General features: G+C 47.8%; 1 protein-coding gene across 2 annotated transcripts in view; it reads left to right on the top strand.

Moving 5' to 3' along the window:
• Positions 1-21779, top strand: part of LOC134969144 (uncharacterized) — a 371526-nt gene extending 349747 nt beyond the window's left edge. For both annotated transcript variants that reach the window (XM_063944894.1, XM_063944895.1), the window contains one exon: positions 21076-21779. In XM_063944894.1, the coding sequence (XP_063800964.1) occupies positions 21076-21627 (552 nt within the window). In that variant the 3' untranslated portion in view covers positions 21628-21779. The remainder of the gene's footprint in view (positions 1-21075) is intronic.
• The last annotated feature ends 4337 nt before the right edge of the window (positions 21780-26116 follow it).

The following is a 26116-nucleotide window of genomic DNA, read 5'->3' as shown; positions in this document are numbered from 1 at the left end:
ACCCAACATTATGTCACTGCTGAAGTGAATATAGAAACTTGTTGTGAGTCAGCAATTGTTAAAGTAGGACTGGTCCCCACCTTGGTGCATGAGGCCATAATAGGGAGGGATTTTCCTCATTTTTGGAAACTGTGGGAATCACGGTTATCAACAGATGTGAGAAGTAAAGAGCCAGTTGATAATACCGGTGATTTTATGGATGTATGTGTGTCTTCCGAACTTTCTGACCCTTTGCCTTTTGCTAGTTTGGCTGGGGAAGTGACAGATGGAGAGTCCAGTGAGGACCCTCTTGCTGGGAACAGAGACGTAGTAGTTAGAACTGAAAGCGCGCCTGACCTGGAGGTAAAGAAGGATCTGTTTGCGTCTGAACAGTTAAAGGATCCTACCTTAATAAAGGCTAGGGAGAATGTTAAGGTTGTTAATGGGGAACCTGTGGTACCAGGTGACAGGGTTACGTATCCCCACATGGCCATCTGTAATTAGCTCTTGTACCACATTGTCAAAAGGGGTGAGGATGTGGTGAAACAGCTGGTAGTTCCCCAGCCTTATCGGAGAACGGTACTAGATTTAGCTCATAGTCACGTTACCGCAGGACATTTAGGGGCAGAAAAAAACACTGAAAGAGTTTTACAAAGGTTCTTTTGGCCAGGGGTTTATAAAGAAGTGTCTGAATATTGTTCTTCCTATCCTGAATGCCAGTATCATGCCCCTAGACCCCATTTCAGGAGCCCACTAGTTCCCATGCCTATTATAGAGGTCCCGTTTGACAGAATAGCCATGGATCTCGTGGGGCCCTTGTTAAAGTCTGCTAGGGGCCATCAGTATATTCTGGTAATTATGGACTATGCCACTCGATATCCTGAGGCTGTCCCTTTACGCACTATCTCAACCAAGGCAATGGCTAGGGAGCTGGTGCAGGTTTTTAGTAGAGTGGGAATACCAAAAGAAATTTTGACTGACCAAGGTACTCCATTTATGTCAAGGATCATGAAGGAATTGTGCAAATTATTTAAGGTCACTCACCTCAGGACGTCCATCTACCATCCCCAAACAGACGGGTTGGTGGAAAGGTTTAATAAAACATTAAAAAGTATGTTAAAAAAGGTTGTTGAGAGAGATGGGAAAAACTGGGATTGTTTGTTGCCCTACTTGTTAATGGCCATCAGAGAAGTTCCTCAGTCCTCTACGGGGTTTTCTCCATTTGATTTGTTGTATGGTAGACACCCCAGAGGGCTGTTGGACATTGCCAAAGAGACTTGGGAAGGACAGCCCACTCCTTATAGAAGCGTTATTGAACATGTATCACAAATGCAGGATAGGATTGCAGCCGTGGTACCTATTGTCAGAGAGCACATGGAACAGGCCCAAAGTGCTCAACAGAGGGTATATAACCGGAGTGCCAAGATACGGGAATTTGCTCCTGGAGATAGAGTTCTTGTTTTGGTACCCACTGTGGAAAGCAAATTCCTAGCTAAATGGCAGGGTCCATTTGAGATTAGGGAAAAAGTGAATGAGGTTAATTACAAAGTATACCAGCCGGGAAAGAGAAAACCCGAACAAATCTACCATGTTAACTTAATCAAACCCTGGAAAGATAGGTTGTCTCTGTCAGCGGAGCCTTTCCCTTCGGTGTCTTCACCTCGGTTGCTTCCCGCAGTAAAGGTGTCAGAGACATTATCAGCTGATCAGAACAATCAGGTTAAAGAATTTCTCATCCAAAATAGGGAGATATTTTCAGAGCTGCCTGGCCGAACGACCATAATAAAACATGAGATTGTCACAGAACCAGGGGTCAGGGTTCATTTAAAGCCATATAGGATTCCTGAAGCTCAGCGAGAAGCTGTTACTAAAGAAGTTAAAACCATGTTAGAACTTATCATAGAGGAATCTAACAGTGAGTGGTCCAGTCCCATAGTTCTCATCCCGAAGCCCGACGGTAGCATACGCTTCTGTAATGACTTTTGTAAGTTAAATGAGGTGTCCAAGTTTGACGCGTGCCCCATGCCCCGTGTGGATGAGCTTATAGAAAGGATGGGAACAGCCAGGTTTCTCACCACATTGGACCTGACAAAAGGTTACTGGCAAATACCTTTATCTGATAGCGCAAAAGAAAAAACAGCCTTTTCGGTTCCGGAAGGGCTGTACCAGTATAAGATGTTACCCTTTGGGTTGCATGGGGCTCCAGCAACCTTTCAACGGGTGGATAAAATTTTGAGGCCCCATAGAAAATATGCAGCTGCCTATTTGGATGATGTGGTAATTCCCAGTACAGACTGGGGGTCCCATTTGGTTAAAGTACAAGCAGTACTGGACTCAATCAGAGAGGCAGGGTTAACTGCTAACCCAAAGAAGTGCTGCCTCACAATGGAGGAGGTCAAATACTCGGGCTTCACCATAGGCAGAGGTCTAATTAGGCCCCAATTGAATAAAATTGATGCTATTCAAAACTGGCCTAGTCCAGTGAATAAAAAACAGGTAAGGGCTTTTTTGGGAATAACCGGGTACTATAGATGGTTTATTCCCAATTTTGCGACCACAGCGGTGCCGTTGTCAGACCTTACCAAAGGGAAGCAGTCAAATAGGGTGAAATGGAACCCTGATGCAGAAAAAGCATTCCAAGCGTTAAAAGTGGCTTTGTGTTCACAACCGGTATTGATAACACCATATTTTTCAAAAGAATTTGTGGTTCAGACAGATGCCTCAGAGGTAGGGATAGGCGCTGTGCTGTCCCAAAGCAGAGATGGGGACGAACACCCTATCATTTATTTGAGTAGGAAACTCAATGAGCATGAAAAAAGGTATGCCATTGTGGAAAAGGAGGCTTTGGCCATTAAGTGGGCACTAGATACCTTGAGATATTACCTCTTGGGTAGACAATTCAGACTAGTGATGGATCATGCCCCTTTAAAATGGATGTATGTAAATAGAGGCAAGAATGCTCGTGTAACTAGATGGTTTCTAGCGTTGCAGGATTTTAGGTTTACTGTCGAACATAGACCGGGTACACAATTGGCCAACGCAGATGCATTGTCCCGCATCTTCTGTTGGGGGCTACAAGTGTTCCGGCCCCTAGATCGAAACAGGGGAGGGAGATATGTGACAAGAACACTGGGATACTGTTTGAGGGCAGGTATGTTTGTCCCAGGTTCTTTTCTTACATGTATTAGAAAAATGAAAACTGCTAGGAATATGTTTTGTTTTGTTAGAACCTTTTCAGTTTGTTGGAAAAGCTGGGTAAGGGCCCTGAAAGACAGATGGGGCAAGTTCCAGACATTGGGCCCAGTTCGGGTCTTTGGCCTCACAGAAGGCTAATCAGGCTTTCAGCTGTGTAAGAGTGTTATAGATCTGCTGGCCTGATTAGGGTGGGCAGACTGCCTGGGAAGACTGCAGGATCTCTGTGAGAGAAACACGCTTCCTGATACAAGTGAGCTATACAGTGTTTGCTGGAGAACTCTGTGTTTTTTGTTTAGTGATAGTTAGGAACATCTTGTGTTTAGTTAGTGCTGGACAGGCAAGGTATTTTCTTTTGGTGTTTGTTTTATTTTCTGTACAATAAAACTGGCTGGGGCCAGTTGTACCAGAAACTGGACTTGTGTTGTTCCTCAGCTGCTGCGTGCTGCCACATACCCCAGGAAACGGCACTTCGCACCCTTACATTGTTACAACTTATATACAATCTGTCAAGAACATCAGGGTCCCTAGTGACATTAATGTGTTCTGAATGTGTATGAACATGTACTGAATGCCAATGTTGTGGATCTAATCAGGAAACATTATGGCCAACATAGAACATAGTATTTGTGTCGACAACAGGGAGTAGTAACTGGGCAAAATAAAATTTTTGTGACCCCGAGGGGTCTGAGGGAAACATATATCTAATTCCACTAGCACTTCCCACAAATACTACCACATCTGTGCTCGAGCTACAGCTCACTGCAAACGTACCATACATATATACACATACAGGTATAGGTTTTTTATATTATTTTACACCCAGTCATAATAGTTGGTGCCGACAGGGACACCCACATATACGTCTGTGTTCCCCAAACAGTGTTTACTTTGGAAAAGCTTACAACTACTGACATGCTGACACTTAATCTCATGAATCAAGTACCATCAGGAGTCGGCAATGCCGACAGAGGGATTCCCATATCTGTTTGTGGTAGAGCACTCACACATGTCGACACACGTGTACCAAACACCTACCAACATTGCTAAAATGGGCAGATTTCTGACAGGGAAAAACACAGAAACTCTAACCAACTCCTTTACACACGCTCATTTTATATACTTATCTATAGTGCTTCATGGTTAAACCTGTATTGCACTAAAATAACTGTGCCCCCCCCCCCCCCCCCCTCATTTCACACGGTGTTTAACAGTGTTTTGGCGGGCCCAGCATCTCTGTGAGGAGAAAATGGCGCCGTATAGAGTTGTGAGGGCTAAGCCACTCCCTCTTCTCAGCGTGTTTCAGCCCAGCTATCTTTTTACATTTTTATACTGGCGGGGGTCTATGCACTGTATACATCTTTGTCAGGCTTATTTTATGAGGTATATTGCTGCCTAGGGTGCCCCCCCTGCGCCCTGCACCCTTGTAGTGCCGCTTGTGCGTGGGAGCAATGGCGCGCAGCGCAACCGCTGCGCGTTACCTCCAAGACTCTGAATTCTTCTGCCGTCACTGAAGTCTTCTGTTCTTCTAATACTCACCCGGCTTCTTTCTTCTGGCTTTGTGAGGGGGGTGACGGCGCGGCTCCGGGAACGAGCAGCTAGGCGAACCAAGTGATCAGACCCTCTGGAGCTAATGGTGTCCAGTAGCCTAAGAAGCAGAGCCCTTAAAATCAGAAGAAGTAGGTCTGCTTCTCTCCCCTCACTCCCACGATGCAGGGAGCCTGTAGCCAGCAGGTCTCCCTGAAAATAATCAACCTAACTTCATGGGGTATATGCAATTGCGGTCGAATTGCCGCAAATGTCGAAAAACGGGGCATTTTCGACACAAAAAAAAGATTCGACAATGCAATACAGTACTTTTCGACAAAAAAACTGCCGTTTCAGATTCGACTTTTTGCAATTCGACATTTACTTAAATTGGACATGTCTGCAATGGTAAAAATGCAGCTTTTCGACAAAAGTATATTCAATTGAAGAATGTCGATTCGACAACAGTGCTTTTCGACAGTCATTTCGTCAATTTCAGTCTGCCTCATTTTGCTGGCGGGATCTAATAAAAATTTCTAAAAACATGTTTTTTTGTGTGTTTTTTTTTACTGCTAATAGCATATCTATTTATATTAGAAGGGATTATGTACTTGGTTTGTCTATTAGGAGCCACAAGTATTATTTATATATTTTTTAAAAGAATACTTTTTTTTTTACTGACTAAAATAATATGTAGAGATCAGAGCATGTTTTTCAGTGGGAATGGGTTAAAAACCGTGAAAAAAAATGCGTGGGGTCCCCCCTCCTAAGCATAACCAGCCTCGGGTTCTTTGAGCCGGTCCTGGTTGTAAAAATAAGGGGGGGAAATGACAGGGGATCCCCCGTATTTTCACAACCAGCACCGGGCTCAGTATCCGGTCCTGGTGCAAAAAATACGGGGGACAAAAGACGTAGGGGCCCCCCGTATTTTTCACACCAGCACCGGGCTCCACTAGCTGGAGAGATAATGCCACAGCCGGGGGACATTTTTATACCGGTCCCTGCGGCCGTGGCATTAAATCCCCAACTAGTCACCACTGGACGGGGTACCCTGGAGGAGTGGGGACCTCTTAAATCAAGGGGTCCCCCCCTCCAGCCACCCAAGGGCCAGGGGTGAAGCCCGAGGCTGCCCCCCTACCCCATCCAAGGGCTGCAGATGGGAGGCTAATAGCCAAGTGACAAAATAAAGAGTATTGTTTTTTGTAGCAGAACTACAAGTCCCAGAAAGCCTCCCCCGCAAGCTGGTACTTGGAGAACCACAAGTACCAGCATGCGTGGGAAAAACGGGCCCGCTGGTACCTGTAGTTCTATTGCAAAAAAATACCCAAATAAAAACAGTACACGCACTCCGTGAAAGTAAAACTTTATTACATACATGCACGCCGACACACACATACTTACCTATGTTCACACGCCGACTCGGTCCATTTCATCAAGTAGAATCCACGGGGTACCTGAAGATAAAATTATACTCACCAAAATCCAGTGTAGATCTGCAAAACCCAGATCACGCACTGAAAGGGGTCCCATGTTTACACATGGGACCCCTTTCCCCGACTGCTGAGACCCCCCGTGACTCCTGTCACAGAGGGTCCCTTCAGCCAATCAGGGAGCGCCACGTCGTGGCACTCTCCTGATTGGCTGTGCGCGTCTGAGCTGTCAGACGGCACATAGCACTATACCGCTCCATTATCTTCAATGGTGGGAACTTTGCGGTCAGCGGTGAGGTTAATGGAGCGTCAGTGCTATGCGCCGTCTGACAGCTCAGACGCGGACAGCCAATCAGGAGAGTGCCACGACGTGGCGCTCCCTGATTGGCTCAAGGGACCCTCTGTGACAGAAGTCACGGGGTGTCTCAGCAGTCGGGGAAAGGAGTCCCTTGTGTAAACATGGGACCCCTTTCAGTGCGTGGATCGTGTTTTCCGGTTTGTTTTTTTGCCAAGTACGTGGATTAAAAGCAGAAGAGGACAGATGCTACACAGGATTTTTGTGAGTATAATTTTATTTTCAGGTACCCCTTGGATTCTACATGGAGAAGTGGACCGAGTCGGCGTGTGAACATAGGTAAGTATGTGTGTGTCGGCGTGCATGTATGTAATAAAGTTTTACATTCACGGTGTGCGTGTACTGTTTTTATTTGGGTATTTTTTTTGCAGTAGAACTACAGGTACCAGCGGGCCCGTTTCCCCCCGCATGCTGGTACTTGTGGTTCTCCAAGTACCAGCTTGCAGGGGAGGCTTGCTGGGACTTGTAGTTCTGCTACAAAAAACAATATTCTTTATTTTTGTCACTTGGCTATCAGCCTCCCATCTGCAGCCCTTGGATGGGGGGGACAGCCACGGCCGTAGGGACCAATATAAAGGTGTCCCCCGGCTGTGTCAATATCTTTCTGACTAGTGGAGCCCGGTGCTGGTGTTAAAAATACGGGGGACCCCTACGTTTTATGTCCCTCGTATTTTTGGCACCAGGACCGGACGCAGAGCCCGGTGCTGGTTGTGAAAATACGGGGGATCCCCTGTCATTTCCCCTCCCCCGTATTTTTACAACCAGGACCGGCTCAAAGAGCCCGAGGCTGGTTATGCTTAGGAGGGGGGACCCCACGCATTTTTTTTCAATGATTTTTTACACACTTTTGTGCCGTCCATGAAGTCGAATCTAGGATGCACACTATCGTCAATTGGTCCGTTTTTCGACAGCGGGACTGTCGAATCCGTTTTTTATTGAATATGTCGAATTCGGGTCCCGGCGGGAGGATGTGTGACTGTCGAATTGTGTCGAATTTAAAAAAACGGTCAAATTAAATTGCATATACCCCAAAGTCTTTTCAGCGAAACTCAGGAGAGCTCCCCTAGTGTGTGTCCAGTCTCTCTGGGCACAGAGTCTAACTTAAGTCTGGAGGAGGGGCATAGAGGGAGGAGCCAGTTCACACCCATTCAAAGTCTTATAGTGTGCCCATGTCACCTGCGGATCCCGTCTATACCCCATGGTCCTTTTGGAGTCCCCATCATCCTCTAGGACGTATGAGAAATTCTGAGGGAGGTCCATGTAAATGCACGCTGTGCATCATGGGAGATGATGTCATGCCTGTTTGTCTCATGTTACTTCCACTTGGTGTCTGACTCATGCTGAGTAAAGACCTGTATTACAGTGATGCTGCAAGTGTCGTCCTGATTTTGTTGTTACACATCTACAGTCCACAATATTTAGTAAAAAATATTATCAAAAGGAGAGGCCCAATACATCGGAGGAATTAGGATGATGAGTTATGACATATCTTAAGCTGGACATCCTTCCCTTGTCATTCGAGAAGGAAAGGTAGGTCACACAGTAATCCAGTACGGGCAATAGTGCCGAGAGGGGGACTGGTACAAATTACTGAGGCCCAGGCCTGATGGAGGGGCCTCGAAGCGCCTGGGTCCGCCACTTGGCCACTCAACCCCCCCTTACCTGTCAGCTTCAACCCTGGGTTGCAGTGACTGCAAAGAGGCAGCAGCAGTGCCGTCCTCTGTGTGGTGACGAAAAGGGGAGGTGGGTAGCGATCATTCTGATCGCGCTCCCTCCTGATCTACTCCTGGCTGGGGTGCGCAATGGCATCCCCCAATAAAGCGTGTGGCTCCGTTATTAATACTAAGTTTAATTATATTTCTCTGACGTCCTAAGTGGATGCTGGGACTCCGTAAGGACCATGGGGAATAGCGGCTCCGCAGGAGACTGGGCACAACTAAAGAAAGCTTTAGGACTACCTGGTGTGCACTGGCTCCTCCCACTATGACCCTCCTCCAGACCTCAGTTAGAATCTTGTGCCCGGCTGAGCTGGATGCACACTAGGGGCTCTCCTGAGCTCCTAGAAAGAAAGTATATTTTAGGTTTTTTATTTTACAGTGAGATCTGCTGGCAACAGACTCACTGCAGCGAGGGACTAAGGGGAGAAGAAGCGAACCTACCTGACTGGAGATAGCTTGGGCTTCTTAGGCTACTGGACACCATTAGCTCCAGAGGGATCGAACACAGGACCCGACCTCGATCGTTCGGTCCCAGAGCCGCGCCGCCGGCCCCCTTACAGAGCCAGAAGCAAGAAGTGTTCCAGAAAATCGGCGGCAGAAGACTTCTGTCTTCAACAAGGTAGCGCACAGCACTGCAGCTGTGCGCCATTGCTCCTCATGCACACCTCACACTCCGGTCACTGATGGGTGCAGGGCGCTGGGGGGGGGGCGCCCTGAGGGCAATATAATACACCTTGGCTGGCAAATCTACACCATATATAGTCAGGAAGGCTATATAGGTGTAAAAATACCCCTGCCAGAATTCCAGAAAAAGCGGGAGAAGTCCGCCGAAAAAGGGGCGGGGCTATCTCCCTCAGCACACTGGCGCCATTTTCCCCTCACAGCTCCGCTGGAAGGACGCTCCCTGGCTCTCCCCTGCAGTGTCAAGCTACAAAAGGGTAAAAAAGAGAGGGGGGCACTAAATTTAGGCCCAGTATATATAATATAAGCAGCTATAAGGGGAAAAAACACTCATTTATAGTGGGATCCCTGTGTTATATAGCGCTCTGGTGTGTGCTGGCATACTCTCTCTCTGTCTCCCCAAAGGGCTTTGTGGGGTCCTGTCCTCAGTCAGAGCATTCCCTGTGTGTGTGCGGTGTGTCGGTACGGCTGTGTCGACATATTTGATGAGGAGGCTTATGTGGAGCGGAGCAGATGCCGATAAATGTGATGTCACCCCCTGCGGGGTCGACACCTGAGTGGATTGTTATGTGGAAGGAATTACGCGACAGTGTCGACTCCTTACATAAAAGGTTTGACGACATACCAAATATGGGACAGCCGGCTTCTCAGCCTGTGCCTGCCCAGGCGTCTCAAAAGCCATCGGGGGCTCTAAAACGCCCGCTACCTCAGATGGCAGACACAGATGTCGACACGGATACTGACTCCAGTGTCGACGACGATGAGACTAATGTAACTTCCAATAGGGCCACACGTTACATGATTGAGGCAATGAAAAATGTGTTGCATATTTCTTGTGTTACCCCAGGTACCACAAAAAAGGGTATTATGTTTGGAGAGAAAAAACTACCAGTAGTTTTTCCTCCATCTGAGGAATTAAATGAAGTGTGTGAAGAAGCGTGGGCTTCCCCCGATAAGAAACTGGTAATTTCTAAAAGGTTACTAATGGCGTACCCTTTCCCGCCAGAGGATAGGTCACGTTGGGAAACATCCCCTAGGGTGGATAAAGCGCTCACACGCTTGTCAAAGAAGGTGGCACTACCGTCTCCGGATACGGCCGCCCTAAAGGAACCTGCTGATAGAAAGCAGGAGGCTATCCTGAAGTCTGTATATACACACACAGGTATTATACTGAGACCAGCTATTGCTTCAGCATGGATGTGCAGTGCTGCAGCTGCGTGGTCAGATTCCCTGTCGGAAAATATTGATACCCTAGACAGGGACACTATATTGCTAACCGTAGAGCATATTAAAGACGCAGTCTTATACATGAGAGATGCACAGAGGGATATTTGCCGGCTGGCATCTAAAATAAGTGCAATGTCCATTACTACCAGGAGAGGGTTATGGACTCGACAGTGGACAGGTAATGCAGATTCTAAAAGGCACATGGAAGTTTTGCCTTATAAGGGTGAGGAGTTGTTCGGGGATGGTCTCTCGGACCTCGTTTCCACAGCAACAGCTGGGAAATCTGCATTTTTACCCCATGTTCCCTCACAGCCAAAGAAAGCACCGTATTATCAGGTACAGTCCTTTCGGCCCCATAAGGGCAAGCGGGTTAAAGGCGCGTCCTTTCTGCCCAGAGGCAGAGGTAGAGGAAAAAAGCTGCAGCATACAGCCAGTTCCCAGGAGCAAAAGTCCTCCCCCGCTTCCTCCAAGTCCACCGCATGACGCTGGGGCTCCACAGGCGGAGCCAGGTACGGTGGGGGTCCGTCTCAAACACTTCAGCGATCAGTGGGCTCGCTCACGGGTGGATCCCTGGATCCTTCAAGTAGTATCCCAGGGGTACAAGCTGGAATTCGAGACGTTCACCCCCCCCCCCCCCCCCGCCGTTTCCTGAAATCTGCCTTGCCAACAACTCCCTCAGGCAGGGAGGCAGTGTTAGAGGCAATTCACAAGCTGTATTCCCAGCAGGTGATAGTCAAGGTGCCCCTACTTCAACAAGGATGGGGCTACTATTCCACAATGTTTGTGGTACCGAAACCGGACGGTTCGGTGAGACCCATTTTAAATTTGAAATCCTTGAACACATATATAAAAAAATTCAAGTTCAAGATGGAATCGCTCAGGGCGGTTATTGCAAGCCTGGACGAGGGGGATTACATGGTATCACTGGACATCAAGGATGCTTACCTGCATGTCCCTATTTACCATCCTCACCAGGAGTACCTCAGATTTGTGGTACAGGATTGTCATTACCAATTCCAGACTTTGCCATTTGGTCTATCCACGGCTCCGAGGGTGTTTACCAAGGTAATGGCCGAAATGATGATACTCCTTCGAAAAAAGGGAGTTTTAATTATCCCGTACTTGGATGATCTCCTGATAAAGGCGAGGTCCAGGGAGCAGTTGTTGGTCGGGGTAGCACTATCTCGGGAGGTGCTACAACAGCACGGCTGGATTCTAAATATTCCAAAGTCACAGCTGGTCCCTACGACACGTCTACTGTTCCTGGGGATGGTTCTGGACACAGAACAGAAAAAAGTGTTTCTCCCGGAGGAGAAGGCCAAGGAGCTGTCATCTCTAGTCAGAGGCCTCCTAAAACCAAAACGGGTGTCGGTGCATCACTGCACGCGAGTCCTGGGAAAAATGGTAGCTTCCTATGAAGCAATTCCATTGGGCAGGTTCCATGCAAGAACCTTTCAGTGGGACCTGTTGGACAAGTGGTCCGGATTGCATCTTCAGATACATCGGCTGATAACCCTGTCTCCAAGGACTAGGGTGTCGCTGCTGTGGTGGCTGCAAAGTGCTCATCTTCAGGAGGGCCGCAGATTCGGCATACAGGACTGGGTCCTGGTGACCACGGATGCCAGCCTTCGAGGCTGGGGGGCAGTCACACAGGGAAGAAACTTTCAAGGACTATGGTCAAGTCAGGAGACTTCCCTACACATAAATATTCTGGAACTGAGGGCCATTTTCAATGCCCTAAGTCAGGCAAAACCCCTGCTTCAAAACCAGCCGGTACTGATCCAGTCAGACAACATCACGGCAGTCGCCCATGTAAACCGATAGGGCGGCACAAGAAGCAGGACGGCGATGGCAGAAGCCACAAGGATTCTCCGATGGGCGGAAAATCACGTGTTAGCACTGTCAGCAGTGTTCATTCCGGGAGTGGACAACTGGGAAGCAGACTTCCTCAGCAGGCACGACCTCCACCCGGGAGAGTGGGGACTTCATCCAGAAGTCTTCCAACTGATTGTAAACCGTTGGGAAAGGCCACATGTGGACATGATGGCGTCCCGCCTAAACAAAAAGCTAGAAAGATATTGCGCCAGGTCCAGAGACCCTCAGGCCATAGCTGTGGATGCTCTAGTGACACCGTGGGTGTACCGGTCGGTTTATGTGTTCCCTCCTCTTCCTCTCATACCAAAGGTACTGAGGATAATAAGGAGAAGAGGAGTAAGAACTATACTCATTGTTCCGGATTGGCCAAGAAGAGCTTGGTACCCTGAACTTCAAGAAATGATATCAGAGGACCCATGGCCTCTGCCGCTCAGACAGGACCTGCTGCAGCAGGGGCCCTGTCTGTTCCAAGACTTACCGCGGCTGCGTTTGACGGCATGGCGGTTGAACGCCGGATCCTGAAGGAAATGGGCATTCCGGAGGAAGTCATTCCTACGCTGATTAAAGCTAGGAAAGAAGTGACCGCGAACCATTATCACCGCATTTGGCGAAAATATGTTGCGTGGTGTGAGGCCAGGAAGGCCCCAACGGAAGAATTTCAGCTGGGCCGTTTCCTGCACTTCCTACAGTCAGGGGTGACTATGGGCCTAAAATTGGGTTCCATTAAGGTCCAGATTTCGGCTCTGTCGATTTTCTTCCAGAGAGAACTGGCTTCACTGCCTGAAGTGGCACCCTGGGATCTCAACGTGGTGTTGGAGTTCCTAAAGTCACATTGGTTTGAGCCACTTAAATCGTGGAATTGAAATATCTCACGTGGAAAGTGGTCATGTTGTTGGCCCTGGCTTCGGCCAGGCGTGTATCAGAATTGGCGGCTTTGTCATGTAAAAGCCCTTATCTGATTTTTCATATGGATAGGGCAGAATTGAGGACTCGTCCCCAGTTTCTCCCTAAGGTGGTATCAGCTTTTCATTTGAACCAACCTATTGTGGTGCCTGCGGCTACTAGGGACTTGGGGGATTCCAAGTTACTGGACGTAGTCAGGGCCTTGAAAATATATGTTTCCAGGACGGCTGGAGTCAGGAAAACTGACTCGCTATTTATCCTGTATGCACCTAACAAGATGGGTGCTCCTGCTTCGAAGCAGACTATTGCTCGCTGGATCTGTAGCACAATTCAGCTTGCGCATTCTGCGGCTGGACTGCCGCATCCTAAATCTGTAAAAGCCCATTCCACGAGGAAGGTGGGCTCTTCTTGGGCGGCTGCCCGAGGGGTCTCGGCTCTACAACTTTGCCGAGCAGCTACTTGGTCGGGGTCAAATACATTTGCTAAATTCTACAAGTTTGACACCCTGGCTGAGGAGGACCTAGAGTTTGCCCATTCGGTGCTGCAGAGTCATCCGCACTCTCCCGCCCGTTTGGGAGCTTTGGTATAATCCCCATGGTCCTTACGGAGTCCCAGCATCCACTTAGGACGTCAGAGAAAATAAGATTTTACTCACCGGTAAATCTATTTCTCGTAGTCCGTAGTGGATGCTGGGCGCCCATCCCAAGTGCGGATTGTCTGCAATACTTGTATATAGTTATTGTTTAACTAAAGGGTTATTGTTGAGCCATCTGTTAAGAGGCTCAGTTATTGTTCATACTGTTAACTGGGTATAGTATCACGAGTTATACGGTGTGATTGGTGTGGCTGGTATGAGTCTTACCCGGGATTCAAAATCCTTCCTTATTGTGTCAGCTTTTCCGGGCACAGTATCCTAACTGAGGTCTGGAGGAGGGTCATAGTGGGAGGAGCCAGTGCACACCAGGTAGTCCTAAAGCTTTCTTTAGTTGTGCCCAGTCTCCTGCGGAGCCGCTATTCCCCATGGTCCTTACGGAGTCCCAGCATCCACTACGGACTACGAGAAATAGATTTACCGGTGAGTAAAATCTTATTTTTTCGTGAAGGTGGCGAGGTCACACCCCCTTTCATTACCTGGGCCCGGCCACACGCTGTCTACGGCTATGAGTATGGGACAAATGGACAAATGTGCCTGAGAGTACATGTGTGATATCATCAATTGCAGTTAGCAGCAGTTCTCTTACAGTCAGACAGCTATGTAATATAGACAAGAACATTTGCCGAATGGCTAGGAGAAAGATAGGTAAAGTAAAAGAAAATTGGTACTTGGGGTAACCACAGACAGAGCCCGACACTCTAAATAGGGGTGCCTTGGTGCAGAATAGGGTGGTATACTGAAGAGCACCATTGGTTTCAAACAGCAGAGAGGTTACTGGGGCAGAAAGGCTGGGTGAGTCTGCTTACCCTAGAGAGAGGCCTTCCTGATAGCTGGTGGAGTTGTGGAGCTGCACAGAAGTTCAGCAGACAGATCAAAGATCTTAGGGGGTCATTCCGAGTTGATCGTAGCTGTGCTAACTTTAGCACAGCTACGATCATTCACACTGACATGCGAGGGGATGCTCAGCAAAGGGCTAGTCCGTCCCGCATGTCAGTGCTGGCCCCGCCCTGCAGAAGTGCAAAGGCATTGCACAGCGACGATGCCTTTGCACTTTAAGAGTAGCTCCCGACCAGCGCATCTTTAGCGTGCTGGTCGGGAGCTACTCATCGCTCCCCGGCCTGCAGTGGCTGCGTGTGACGTCACACAGCTGCTGTGGGCTTTCCCCGTATGGTCCGGCCACGCCTGCGTTGGCCGGACCGCTCCCACGAAACAGCATCCAAACGCCGCCGTTCCGCCCTCCTCCCGTCCAGCGACCCTGCTACAGCCTTCGGCCATCTGGTATGCGCCGGTGCACTATGGCGCCGGCGCATGCGCAATGGGGACCCATTCGCTCGGCTGCAACAAAAAGCAGCGAGCGAACGGGTCAGAATGACCCCCTAGTCCACAGTGGGGAAGGGGCTGCACAGGAATCTTGTGCCACACCTCACCGTGAGACTGGACTGCCACTGGAGTTGTAACCACAGAGCCGGTTTATTCAAGTCAGAATGCAGGAGCCGCTGAGGAGAACCTTGAGGGAACATCTGCACGGAGCAAAGCAGTCATGGCGGCAGCAATGGGCTCTTGAGACAGTCAGTGCCCTCCAGTCATCAAGCAACTGGCCAGTTGAGCTAGGAAGTGACAGAATCTCTGTGTAGGGGATGTGCAGAGGATTTGAGATGAGTGGTAAGCAGCAGGCACCTTGGTCAGGAACTCCTGGCAAAGTCAATTTTTCTGCATTATCACGGCAGCGAAAGGAAGAGCCGCTGGCAAGAATGGCTATCAAGCCACGCTCCCAGTAAACCACTTTTGATGGTGATAGTGTCTCTCAGAATGCTCCCAGCAGCAGCGGCAGCCGTGATGCTGCATGCAGAACTCCTGCGGTGGTGGAAAAGCGTAGCAAGTGGCCACGGCAGGCGATCTTTGCGCCCTAGTGTATCCGTAAGGGGAAGGGCAATGCCGTATGCTCCTGGGGCGGGGTAAAGAACTGGGGGGAGCTCTGCTGCTGATATGGTGACCTGGCTGCTCGATCCTCCTGCTGTCTCTGCCCCCTGTTATTACGGGTCTCAAGCTGCCCTCTGTCCCTTGGTGTAAACGGCGGTGGCTGCACCGCCTTTTTAAATAGTTGCGTGGAGGCAAGATACACCCATGCCCCCTGCGAATCTGCCACCGGGTCATGCTCAATGCTAAGATCTTCCGCCCCCTGTTGCTGCCCCCTTGCCCCGCTTTGATGGACCCCCCTGCCCGCTGAGTATGCCGGGGAGGGGGTATGTGACACTGTCTTTGCTGCTGGGGAGCTGGGGATAAAAGGCTGCTGATCGTTACCGATCTCCTGCTCCTCCCCTCCCGCCCCAGGCACGTCTGCGTCCCTAGCCACGGGCCTCTTCTCCGCTATCCCCGGGGTGGCACTCACCGATTGCTGCCTGGTGCTGCTGGGGGGCTCCCTTGCTTGTCCCTTCTTCCTCGCCGCCTGCGCTCTGTGCTTAACCCTGGACCTCTTCTTCTTTGGGTCCTGCCGTGGATGTTCTTCCCTCCGACCACCAAAGGGAGCTCCGGCCGGCCGAGCTCCTGCTACATGCTGCTGCTGGCTCCTTCGTCTATGGTCCGCTCTGTGCTGCACGCTTTCCTGCCCGGCTGGCTCCCAAAAACGCTGGGGCAATGCTCTCCTCCTTGCTGCCCTGGCTTGTGGGATTCCTTGGGCCTCCATGCTTGCGGTAAGGCCCTCTTTTGTTCCCCGCCTTGTGTGATGCAGCAGCGTGGTGAACGCTGCCCGTGCTGCTGTACGAATCCTCCCGTCCCCCGCCCCCGGCTTCTAACCCCTTCTGGGCCGCCCCCTCCCTTGCGGCTTCCTACTAGCCGCTTGATCCCCAGGTGTGAAAGGGGGAGTGCCGGGCATACCTGCCCGTCCCCCCTTTCTCCCGCCGTTGGCCCGCGGGCCGCACGGCGTCCCTCCCCCTTAGCCTGCTCCGTCACCATTTTGTCTCCTGCGCTCCTGTAAGCAGCAGGTACCTTGGTCAGGAACTCCTGGCAAAGTCAATTTTTCTGCATTATCACGGCAGCGAAAGGAAGCGCCGCAGGCAAGAATGGCTATCAAGCCACGCTCCCAGTAAACCACTTTTGATGGCACATACAAACAGTAACATCCATATTTTATACAAAAATCAGCAAGCAATTTAAAATGCATTTATTTTATAATAATACTCACTAATGATATCTAAAATACTAGTCAGTATATTAAACCTTTGAGTGAGATAAAGTGGAGAAGTTTCCCATAGCTACTTCTAATGATGGGTACACACTGTGCGATATATCCGTTGTTTGGTGGAATAGTGATTTATCGCAAGCAGTTTGTCAGGTGTATATAAACGATATGCCTGTGTGCCACGCCGTTTAGACATATCGCGTTGGCCCTGCTGCACAGCTGGTGCCCAATATATCTTCAGATATATTGGTTCATCTGGCTATATGTACGCTGTACACTTGCTGCAGGGACTGACATCACAGCTGGGCAGCCAAATTCAAATGCCCACGAAGCTGGATGTCGGGACCAACATATTGAGCCGCCACTCTGTAAGTGTATATGCTTACCTGAATCGGCCGCTCTGTGGGTGCGACAGCAGGTCCGCCGTCAAATTGATGCAGTGTGTACCCAACTTTACTGTCATTTTATGGCTGTGCTAGATAAATGTAGTTAGAAACTGATTGGTTTCTAATGGGCAACTTTTTCACTCTATGGGGTAAATTTACTAAGGTGGGAGTTTTTTTTTAGAACTGGTGATGTTGCCCATAGCAGCCAATCAGATTCTATTATATTCTAGAAGTAGCTAGATAAATGTTAAGTAAAATCTGATTGGTTGCTATGAGCAACATCACCAGTTCTAAGAAACTCCCAACTTAGGCCCTCATTCCGAGTTGATCGCTCGCTAGCTGCTTTTAGCAGCCGTGCAAACGCTAAGCCGCCGCCCTCTGGGAGTGTATCTTAGCTTAGCAGAAGTGTGAACGAAAGGATCGCAGCGCTGCTGCAAAAAAAGATTGTGTAGTTTCCGAGCAGCTCCAGAGCTACTCCTAGCTTGCGATCACTTCAGACTATTTAGTCCCTGTTTTGACGTCACAAACACGCCCTGCGTTCGGCCAGTCATGCCTGCGTTTCCCCAGGCACGCCTGCATTTTTATCTGACACGCCTGCGTTTTAACACACACACCCCGAAAACGGTCAGTTACCTCCCAGAAACACCCACTTCCTGTCAATCTCTCTGCGGCCAGCAGTGCGAATGAAAAGCGTCGCTAGACCTTGTGTGAAACTGCATCGGCTGTTGTGAAAGTACGTCGCATGTGCGCATTGCGTCCCATACGCATGCGCAGAAGTGCCGCTTTTTCACCTAATCGCTGCACTGCTAACGAAAACAGCTAGCGAACACTCGGAATGACCCCCCTAGTAAATTTACCCCTCTATCTCCCAAAGGTTTGCTACACCTCCCTCTGTGACTTTCCAAAATGTATCAAACTAATATGTATGTAAATGCTCCCATACATTTAGCAGGCTTACATATAGAAATTGTATAGACATGGAAAACTCCCACAATATTGTACTTCATTTGTGATTTTAGTAAAACCTATTAAAACAAGGCACATTTTAAATTTAGTGGCCCTTAACATTTTAAAAATATATATATATATTTTTTTTTTATAAGAACCACATTATGAGGGCTCAAGATAAACAATAACATAAACAGAAATGTATGACATAATTCATTTTATCGTAACAAATTACTGTTGAAAACGATGTTCTGAGACAGTTCTGATCTACTATGATTATTGGGGGTCATTCAGCCCTGATCGCACGCTAGTTTTTTTGTCTGAGCTGCGATCAGGTCAGAACTGCGCATGCGTATGCACCGCAATGCGCAGGTGCGTCGCACGGGTACAAAGTGGATCGTTGCTGTGCGATGGGTTTTTCGAAGAATACATTCGCACAGCTGAACGCAAGGAGATTGACAGGAAGAAGGCGTTTGTGGGTGTCAACTGACCGTTTTCTAGGAGTGTTTGGAAAAACGCAGGCGTGTCCAAGCGTTTGCAGGGCGGATGTCTGCCGTCAATTCCGGTCCCGGACAGGCTGATTGCAGCGGCTGAGTAAGTTCTGGGCTACTCAGAAACTGCACAAATATTTTTTGTACTGCCCGGCTGCACATGGGTTCGCACACTTGCAAAGCAAAAATACACTCCCCTATGAGCGGCGACTATCTGCTTGCAGCACTGAAAAAAAAAAACCTAGCGAGCCATCAGGTCTGAATTAGGTCCCTTGTTTCCTAAGGGTGTTTTAGTAATTTGTGTATTACATTAAAACGCAGACTCATACATACTAAAGCATATTTGATTAGAAACAATAGCTGGTGTTGGAAACAGTTTTCACGTTGAATTTTTCCCTCCCGCACTCGGGGGGTTATTTAGAGTCCTTAGCAGTTTTGGCTAAATTAGCAAAAACTGCTAAGGATAAATTTGCATGCTGGGGGCCACACAGCCCAGGGAATGGCCATCCCACATGTATGTCGCCTCCCCACGAAGCAATCGCAATTCAGTTGCAATCGCATTGCAGATTCAAAGAATAGAGAATGACCCCTGTATACGCAGACAAGCTGCGTATACAGGAGCACCGTTGCCATGTTTCCCGTCGCAGGAAACGCAGGCTACTTCATCAGACCGCCCGAGAACAGCATGACATGACTGCGTTTCCTGCTCCACTCCTCCCCAACACCGCATTGCCGCCCACAAAACGCCCATCGCCTGTCAGGGTACTGTATTGGGGATCCATGGGGAAGTACACTACTCCACTTTCCTAAATATGCTGTGTCTAAATTGATTCAAATTGTGTGTATGCCAGGGTTGGACTGACCTACAAGTGTACAGGGGAAATCCCTGCTTGGTCCCACTGCCTGAGGATCTTTGGTGCTTAGTTTGTTACTATAGAAAATACACGAAGATTAGCCATCCTGCCAATCAAAGTGGGTGGTCCTGACTACCGCTATACTCTTATTTATGAGGGGGCCCTGTTCTTTGCATGTTTTCTCTGATGGCTAGCTAAATCCCTCTGTGTTGGCTGGCAATACCCCTTAAGCTTGGGCCTACACCAATGCATTCCTTGGTGGGCCCTTCATACACCAGTCTAACACTGCTGTTTGCAGAGGTACATAAGCTATTAGCTGCTAGTGACTAGTTCACTTTATATTTCAAATGTGTATTTATCATATATACACACTCCTCTATCTATATATATATATATATATATATATAGATCTATCTATCTTTATATACATGCATACATGTATATATATATACATACAGTGAGTGTGTAACAGACTTTCTAAGAGTGTCAGTTCCTGAGTTAAGTCTTTTTTTATTGTTGTCTGTAATAGAAGATAGAGTTTTGGTCATTTTTAAACAGACTATGTTGTTTTCTGTTTTATTAATCCTTTCACACCCACATGTATTACCCAGCAGGGCCATCTTTTCGTATGGGCTCAATGGGCACTTGCCCTAGTATGATAGGGTTCCCTTTTTCCAGGGGTACCAGATTTTTTTAAATTGGCCCTGGGGCTGCGGAGATATCCGACTTCAAAGCAGTTGTCCCCATCCGAGCCTGTTAATCATTCTTCCCAGTGAGATACCTCTGGTTCTGTCTGACTTTAGAGTTTTCACTGGCAGCTTGTCTCTACTATGCCCAGAACCAGAGATATCAGCCTTCAAGCAGCTGGTCCCTGCTCCAGCTCCACATGCCTGGTATGCAGTTTTATATTTTTGTTAGTGGATTGCTCTGACTCCTAAACTCTGATCCCCAAGTCCCCAGTACCTCCTGGAAGGTGGGACTCTCTAGTTTTTTTTATCCCATTTAAAACTAAGAAATCTATTTCCAGGAACTGGAGATATCTACAATCAAGCAAGCTGCCCCCCTACCAGAAAATGATGCATATTAAGCCCACTCCACTATCCACCACTGCGTATTCAACACCCCCTACCACCCTGGAAGTCATGTACCGGGGCCCCTTCATTCAGCCCAATGCCCCCTTCTATAGTTTAGTGTTTTCCTCCCACCCCATTTCCCACCATCTGTGCAGTAAAGTAGCAATAAGTAGAAATTACTGATCCAGGTCCTACATGCTGAGCGGAAGATAGAACACCCCATACCGCCAGCAGGACATCAAAGCTGCCGCTGATAGCACCCCCCACCCCTACCACTGGAGGATGGGTAGGGGACCCAATGCATTACTTTGCCCAGGGTCCTACACTGCTGTTAAGATGTCCCTGATACCCAGATCGGCCGTGTGGTGACAGTAGTGTTTACAGATTAGTTTCTGAATGTCTGCCTCTCTGCTTAAACTATAATTATTACAATGCATTATTACATTCGTTGACCTGGGCAATTAATCCAGTTACCATTGCTGAGACCAGGTTATGTTTTCCCTTCCTCCTTCCTTTGTATTGATACCATTAAAATATGTAAGAATAAGTTGAAAGTTTATTTTTCTCAAATGTGCTAATTATGTATGTAACTCTGATTTACAGATACTTATGACCTTGGCGGCTGTCTCAGAGGAAATGGCAGTGACTGCAGCTAAAGGAGTCAAACTCATTGGCACAGGTGTAAGCTTAAGTTCTGGACTTGTGGGGTCAGTGGCAGCCAAGGGAGTTGACCTTACAGGTCAGGGAATGATGGGAATGTCCAGCGTATTGGGCTCAGCTGCTGGTAGGGGCCTAGCTGCATTTGGGAACATGCTTTTTGCAGGTGCACAAATACTGGCTCCCATAGTAGCTGCCAGAGTAGATGAAGTATCTCCTGGGTCTGGTACCACGGTGATGAATGCAGCTGGATGTGTAGCTCCATGGGCAAAGTCCTTAGCTGCACGATCTGGAGATGCAGAGGAAGCCACAGCTCGTAGTGTTAGGCAGTTGGGATCTTCTATCTCTTCAGGTTCAACAGCTGTAGGGTCAGCAGTGTCCACTGGATTGTCTTTGTTAGGGTCAGTATCAGCTGCTGGAGCCTCTAGTCTTATTGGGTATCTCCGGCCAGAAACAGAGTTGACAACTGCAGAGCATGGGGCACAGTATTTCTGGTGATCAGGAGAAACTAGATTCTAATGTACAGAAATAATGATGTGTGGCTGTTCTTTCATCATGTGTAATCAGAATGTGTTTCCACATGTTATACTGATTGTAATAACATTAATACAGAACCATTGTGTATAAAATAAATATCTCTGGCACAATTATTGTTTGTAGTCACCACTGTGCATTTATTTGAACTACGTGACATGAATGTGAAAGCTGTATTTCCTTGTGCAATGTGATCTGTGCACTACAAAACGTAAGCACAACTCTGCATAGCGGGCAATCTCGCCGATGTGCACTCACTGAACTCTACCTAGGTGAGAACGTCTTGCCATGACACAGCCGCACCCCTTCAGCAGTAATGGGAGAAGCAACGGAGTCGTGTGCGGTGCGCTCTGCTCCGGATCATGGTCAGTACAAAAGCACACAAGATACAATAGGCTCTGCAAATGGACTTGGGTCCACTTCTGAATCAGCCACTCGTTCTTTAAAGGAGAGGTTGAACATCAAGAACCAGTCTAATGACACCTTCAGTGCAGGTTCAATTCCCAGGGGATATTGAGTTGTTCTATGTGCACCAATAAACTTATCTGGCCAGGTTGAACTAACTGACTATTACATTATAAAGCTATGTTTATAGAAGTAAATATTTACTGCTTTGAGTGGGGGATGTACAGTATGTGAATGTATGTATTGGGTAACCACAGGCAGTATTAACTGTTGAATACCACCAAAGGGAATTGTTAATTAATTGCTAAGACTAAGAAGGGATACTTTACTATATTTTTGTAATATGATACTAGTGGTCGAGTGGGTAGGTGGTTGGATGGTACCTGAATGTCCCCGGATGCTGTCCACTGATTCGGCCTTCTGGATCCGTTCTCTTCGGAACTCTTACAATATTTAGGCAGTGAGAGGAGAACCTCCAAACAAGTCACCACACATTTGGACAGTGACAGGAATTTTAGTAACAGGGATAGTGGTCACTGTTAAAGGGATTTAAACAGTTGAGGTTTTAAATCAGTATGCACCATAACATACACTGACTTTGCAATAGTAGTGGTTACATATACAGTGCAAGGTGAAATACCATTCACGGTAAGGAACACCACAAATACTTTCAGTATTAACTGATTATTCCTTAGTACTGACACCACTAAACCACCACCAGGTGGTGAATGTAAAGGTCACTGCTTATCTCAGTTCCTGGGCTATGAGCACCATGACTGAGTTGTCAATATGCCGTTAGCTAAATGTTCCTAGTTAAACCCCAGTGTCCACCAGGTAGCAGGGCTGAACCGGCAATACTAGCATGGAACTAACTTTCCTTTGGCTGATCCTGGTATGGATAAAGTTGACAATGTAACCACAGTTCCCCTCGGTTAATCCTAACCAGCGTGAAGCAGTTCTCAGAGATTAGTGTGAGCAATAAGCAGAGTCTCTCAGGCTAGTATAAGCAGGTAGAAGCAGTTTAGTAGCAGAGCATAGCGATAAGCAAGGCAGTTCAGTTTCTCCACAGTAATGCAAACAGATACTAGCAGTGCAGACAGCAGTGAGAGACGGAGCAGTACAGTTCAGTTCCTTAGTGATCATACAAGTAAGTGAAAGCAGGTGTGTGGTAAGAAGCATTGCAAATCAAAGCAGTAAGTTGCACTAAACAGAACAGTTTTCTTAATTTGTGAATTAAGTAAGTAAAGTAGATCCCCACTGCTACTGACTTGTGAGAGCCTCACTGCAGGCCCCTTTTTAAACATGTAACTCAGTTCTTCATAGACTGTAGCTGGGCTGGGTGACTTCTGCACTTAAGAAATCTCAGTAATCTCTTTGATTTGAGGCTACACCTCTGACAACGAGCACAACCCCTGACAATGATCAAGTACTTGCATAATTACTGTGTGGGTGTAATATAGTGATAAGGGCATTAATGTGGAGGCATAATATGGTGTCAGGGGCATTACTGTGTGGGGCATAATATGGTGACAGGGGCATTATTGAGGAGAGTTAATATGGTGCAAGGGGTATAGGAGCTCATTCAGATATGGGCGTAGATCGCTGCTTACGCAGCCACATCTACGTCCATCTCATCACATGCCGAGGGCCGCCCAACACAGGGCAAGGCCAACCAGCATGTGTGAGGCCGCCTCCCGATGTGCCCAGGCAGTGAACCAAATAGGAATAAAGCAATCTGCTCCCCCAACCCATAGGTATTGTTTCTGCAGGAAAAGGGAATTGGAAGCATATCCACAGCAACAGAAGATAATTCCGATCAAAACCAAATAAACATAGGCAGAGAGATGAACATAACTAGGAACTGGAAAAACACAAACAAAACTCTAAAAGCTATGTGTGCAAATGCTAGAAGCATAGGAAATAAAATCCCAGAACTAATTGCAATAATGACAAGGGATGATCTAGATATTGTGGCAATTACAGAGTCATAGGGGGTGACTCAGAGTTGATTGTCGATGTGCTAAATTTAGCACATCTACAATCAGTCCCTGCCCCATCGCACACGTAAAAAAGAATTGCACAGTGGCTATGCTTTTGTACTTGTAGAGTAGCGTGCTGGCAAGGAGCTACTCGTTGCTGCCCGGGTCGCAGCAGCTGCGGCCCGCTACCCCAACGGTCCGGGTATGCCTGCGTTGCCTGGACCGCGCCCCCTAAACGGTGGCCAAACACCACCTGCCCGCCCCCTCCTGCATGGCGACCGCCTCTGACTGTCAATCAGGCAGAGGTGATCGCTACCTTAAGACAGCTGTTGGCTATCTGGCATGCACAGTTCAGACTCGATCGCTGCGGTGCATTTCGATAGTGCAATGAAAATCATGACCGGGACATAGCTATACCGGGACATACTTTATTTAGGAAGGACAGAATGGGAAGAATCGGAGGAGGGGTAGCTTTGTGTGTAATAAAAAAGCATAAATACTACCTTAATACAAAGTATTGAAGAAAAATACTGAGGCCCTTTGGGTGACCAGAGAAACAGAGGAGGAGTTGATTCTTCGTGTTGGCATGATATACAGGCCACCAGGTCAGGAAAAGGAACTGGACAAGAACCTATTGCAGGACATAACTAAAATGGCATTAAAGGGAGAGGAAATGATCATGGGAGACATTAATCTTCCTGATGTAAACTGGGAGGTGTCTGCTGCTAGTTCCACTAGAACTAGGGACATTTTAAATTCCAATTGGTGAGGGAACCCACTCAGAAAGATGCAATATTAGACTTAATACTTACAAACTGAGACAGACTATCTGACGTAAAAGTGGGTGAAAACCTGGGATCCAGTGATCATCAAGCAGTATGGTTCAGCATAAAGACAGAGACTAACTTATCCCATACAAAAACAAAGGTGTTAGCTGGTTCAAATAATTTCTCACAGGCAGGTCACAGAGAGTATCATCTGGATTACAATCATCACCACCAGTGCCATTGCCATGTGGTGTCCCACAAGGTTCTATACTATCCCCCATGCTTTTTGCAGTATACTTGCTCCCATTGGGAGAAATAATCAGGCGCCATGGCCTGGTCTACCACTGCTATGCAGATGATACACAACTGTACTTGTCCTTTGCTTCGGGCACTGATAACCCAATAGCAACCCTAAATGGCAGTCTAGCTGAACTACTGGAGTGGATGAGCGCCAGTTGGCTGCGACTGAACCCGGATAAAACAGAGGTCCTTATGATACGACCGCAACATCAAAGGACAAGACTGCAGCATAGCCAACCAACTGGACTTACACTCGGGGATTCAGAATTACAGACCAGTGATCGTGTGCGGAATCTTGGCGTTGTCCTGGATGGTGGCTTGACACTTAAACATCAGATATCAGCCACAATCAAATCCTCATTCTTTCACCTGAGGAACATAGCCAGAATCAAGCACTTAATTCCCTCAGATGATATGCCAAAAGTCATACATGCATTTGTATCATCTCGTTTAGACTACTGTAATGCCCTCTACCTTGGTCTACCAGCAAAAGAATTGCAGCGCTTACAGCTGGTGCAAAACACAGCTGCCAGGCTATTAACCAACCAGCCCCGTTCTAGCCACATAACACCCATCCTCTACTCCCTTCACTGGCTGCCTGTACGATGGCGAATCATCTTCAAGATTGGCTTACTGAGTTTCAAAGCATTACATGACCAAGGCCCAAGGTACCTGAAACAGCTTCTGACCCCATACTGCCCCACTCAATTACTGCGATCTGTAGATGAAGGACTTTTAGCAGTACCTAGAATCTACCGTAATTCATCTGGGGGTCAAGATTTTAGTCATGCGGCTCCGACTCTATGGAACTCACTTCCCCGCACAGTGTGAGAGGCCCCAACTATAGAATCCTTCAAAAGTAGACTCAAGACTTTCCTGTTTACTCAAGCATTTCCATAATGTCCCTTTTAGTATCTTCATGCTTCTGTATTTTATGAAAATGTACTTCATTATTTTCTGTACTATATCATGCTATGTATCTGTTAAGTGCCTTGGGTCCTA

This window comes from Pseudophryne corroboree, chromosome 11 (genome assembly GCF_028390025.1).
Source record: "Pseudophryne corroboree isolate aPseCor3 chromosome 11, aPseCor3.hap2, whole genome shotgun sequence".
Taxonomy (NCBI): Eukaryota; Metazoa; Chordata; class Amphibia; order Anura; family Myobatrachidae; genus Pseudophryne; species Pseudophryne corroboree.
Note: the sequence above shows the minus strand (reverse complement) of the source record. Positions and strands in the feature narration are given on the sequence as shown.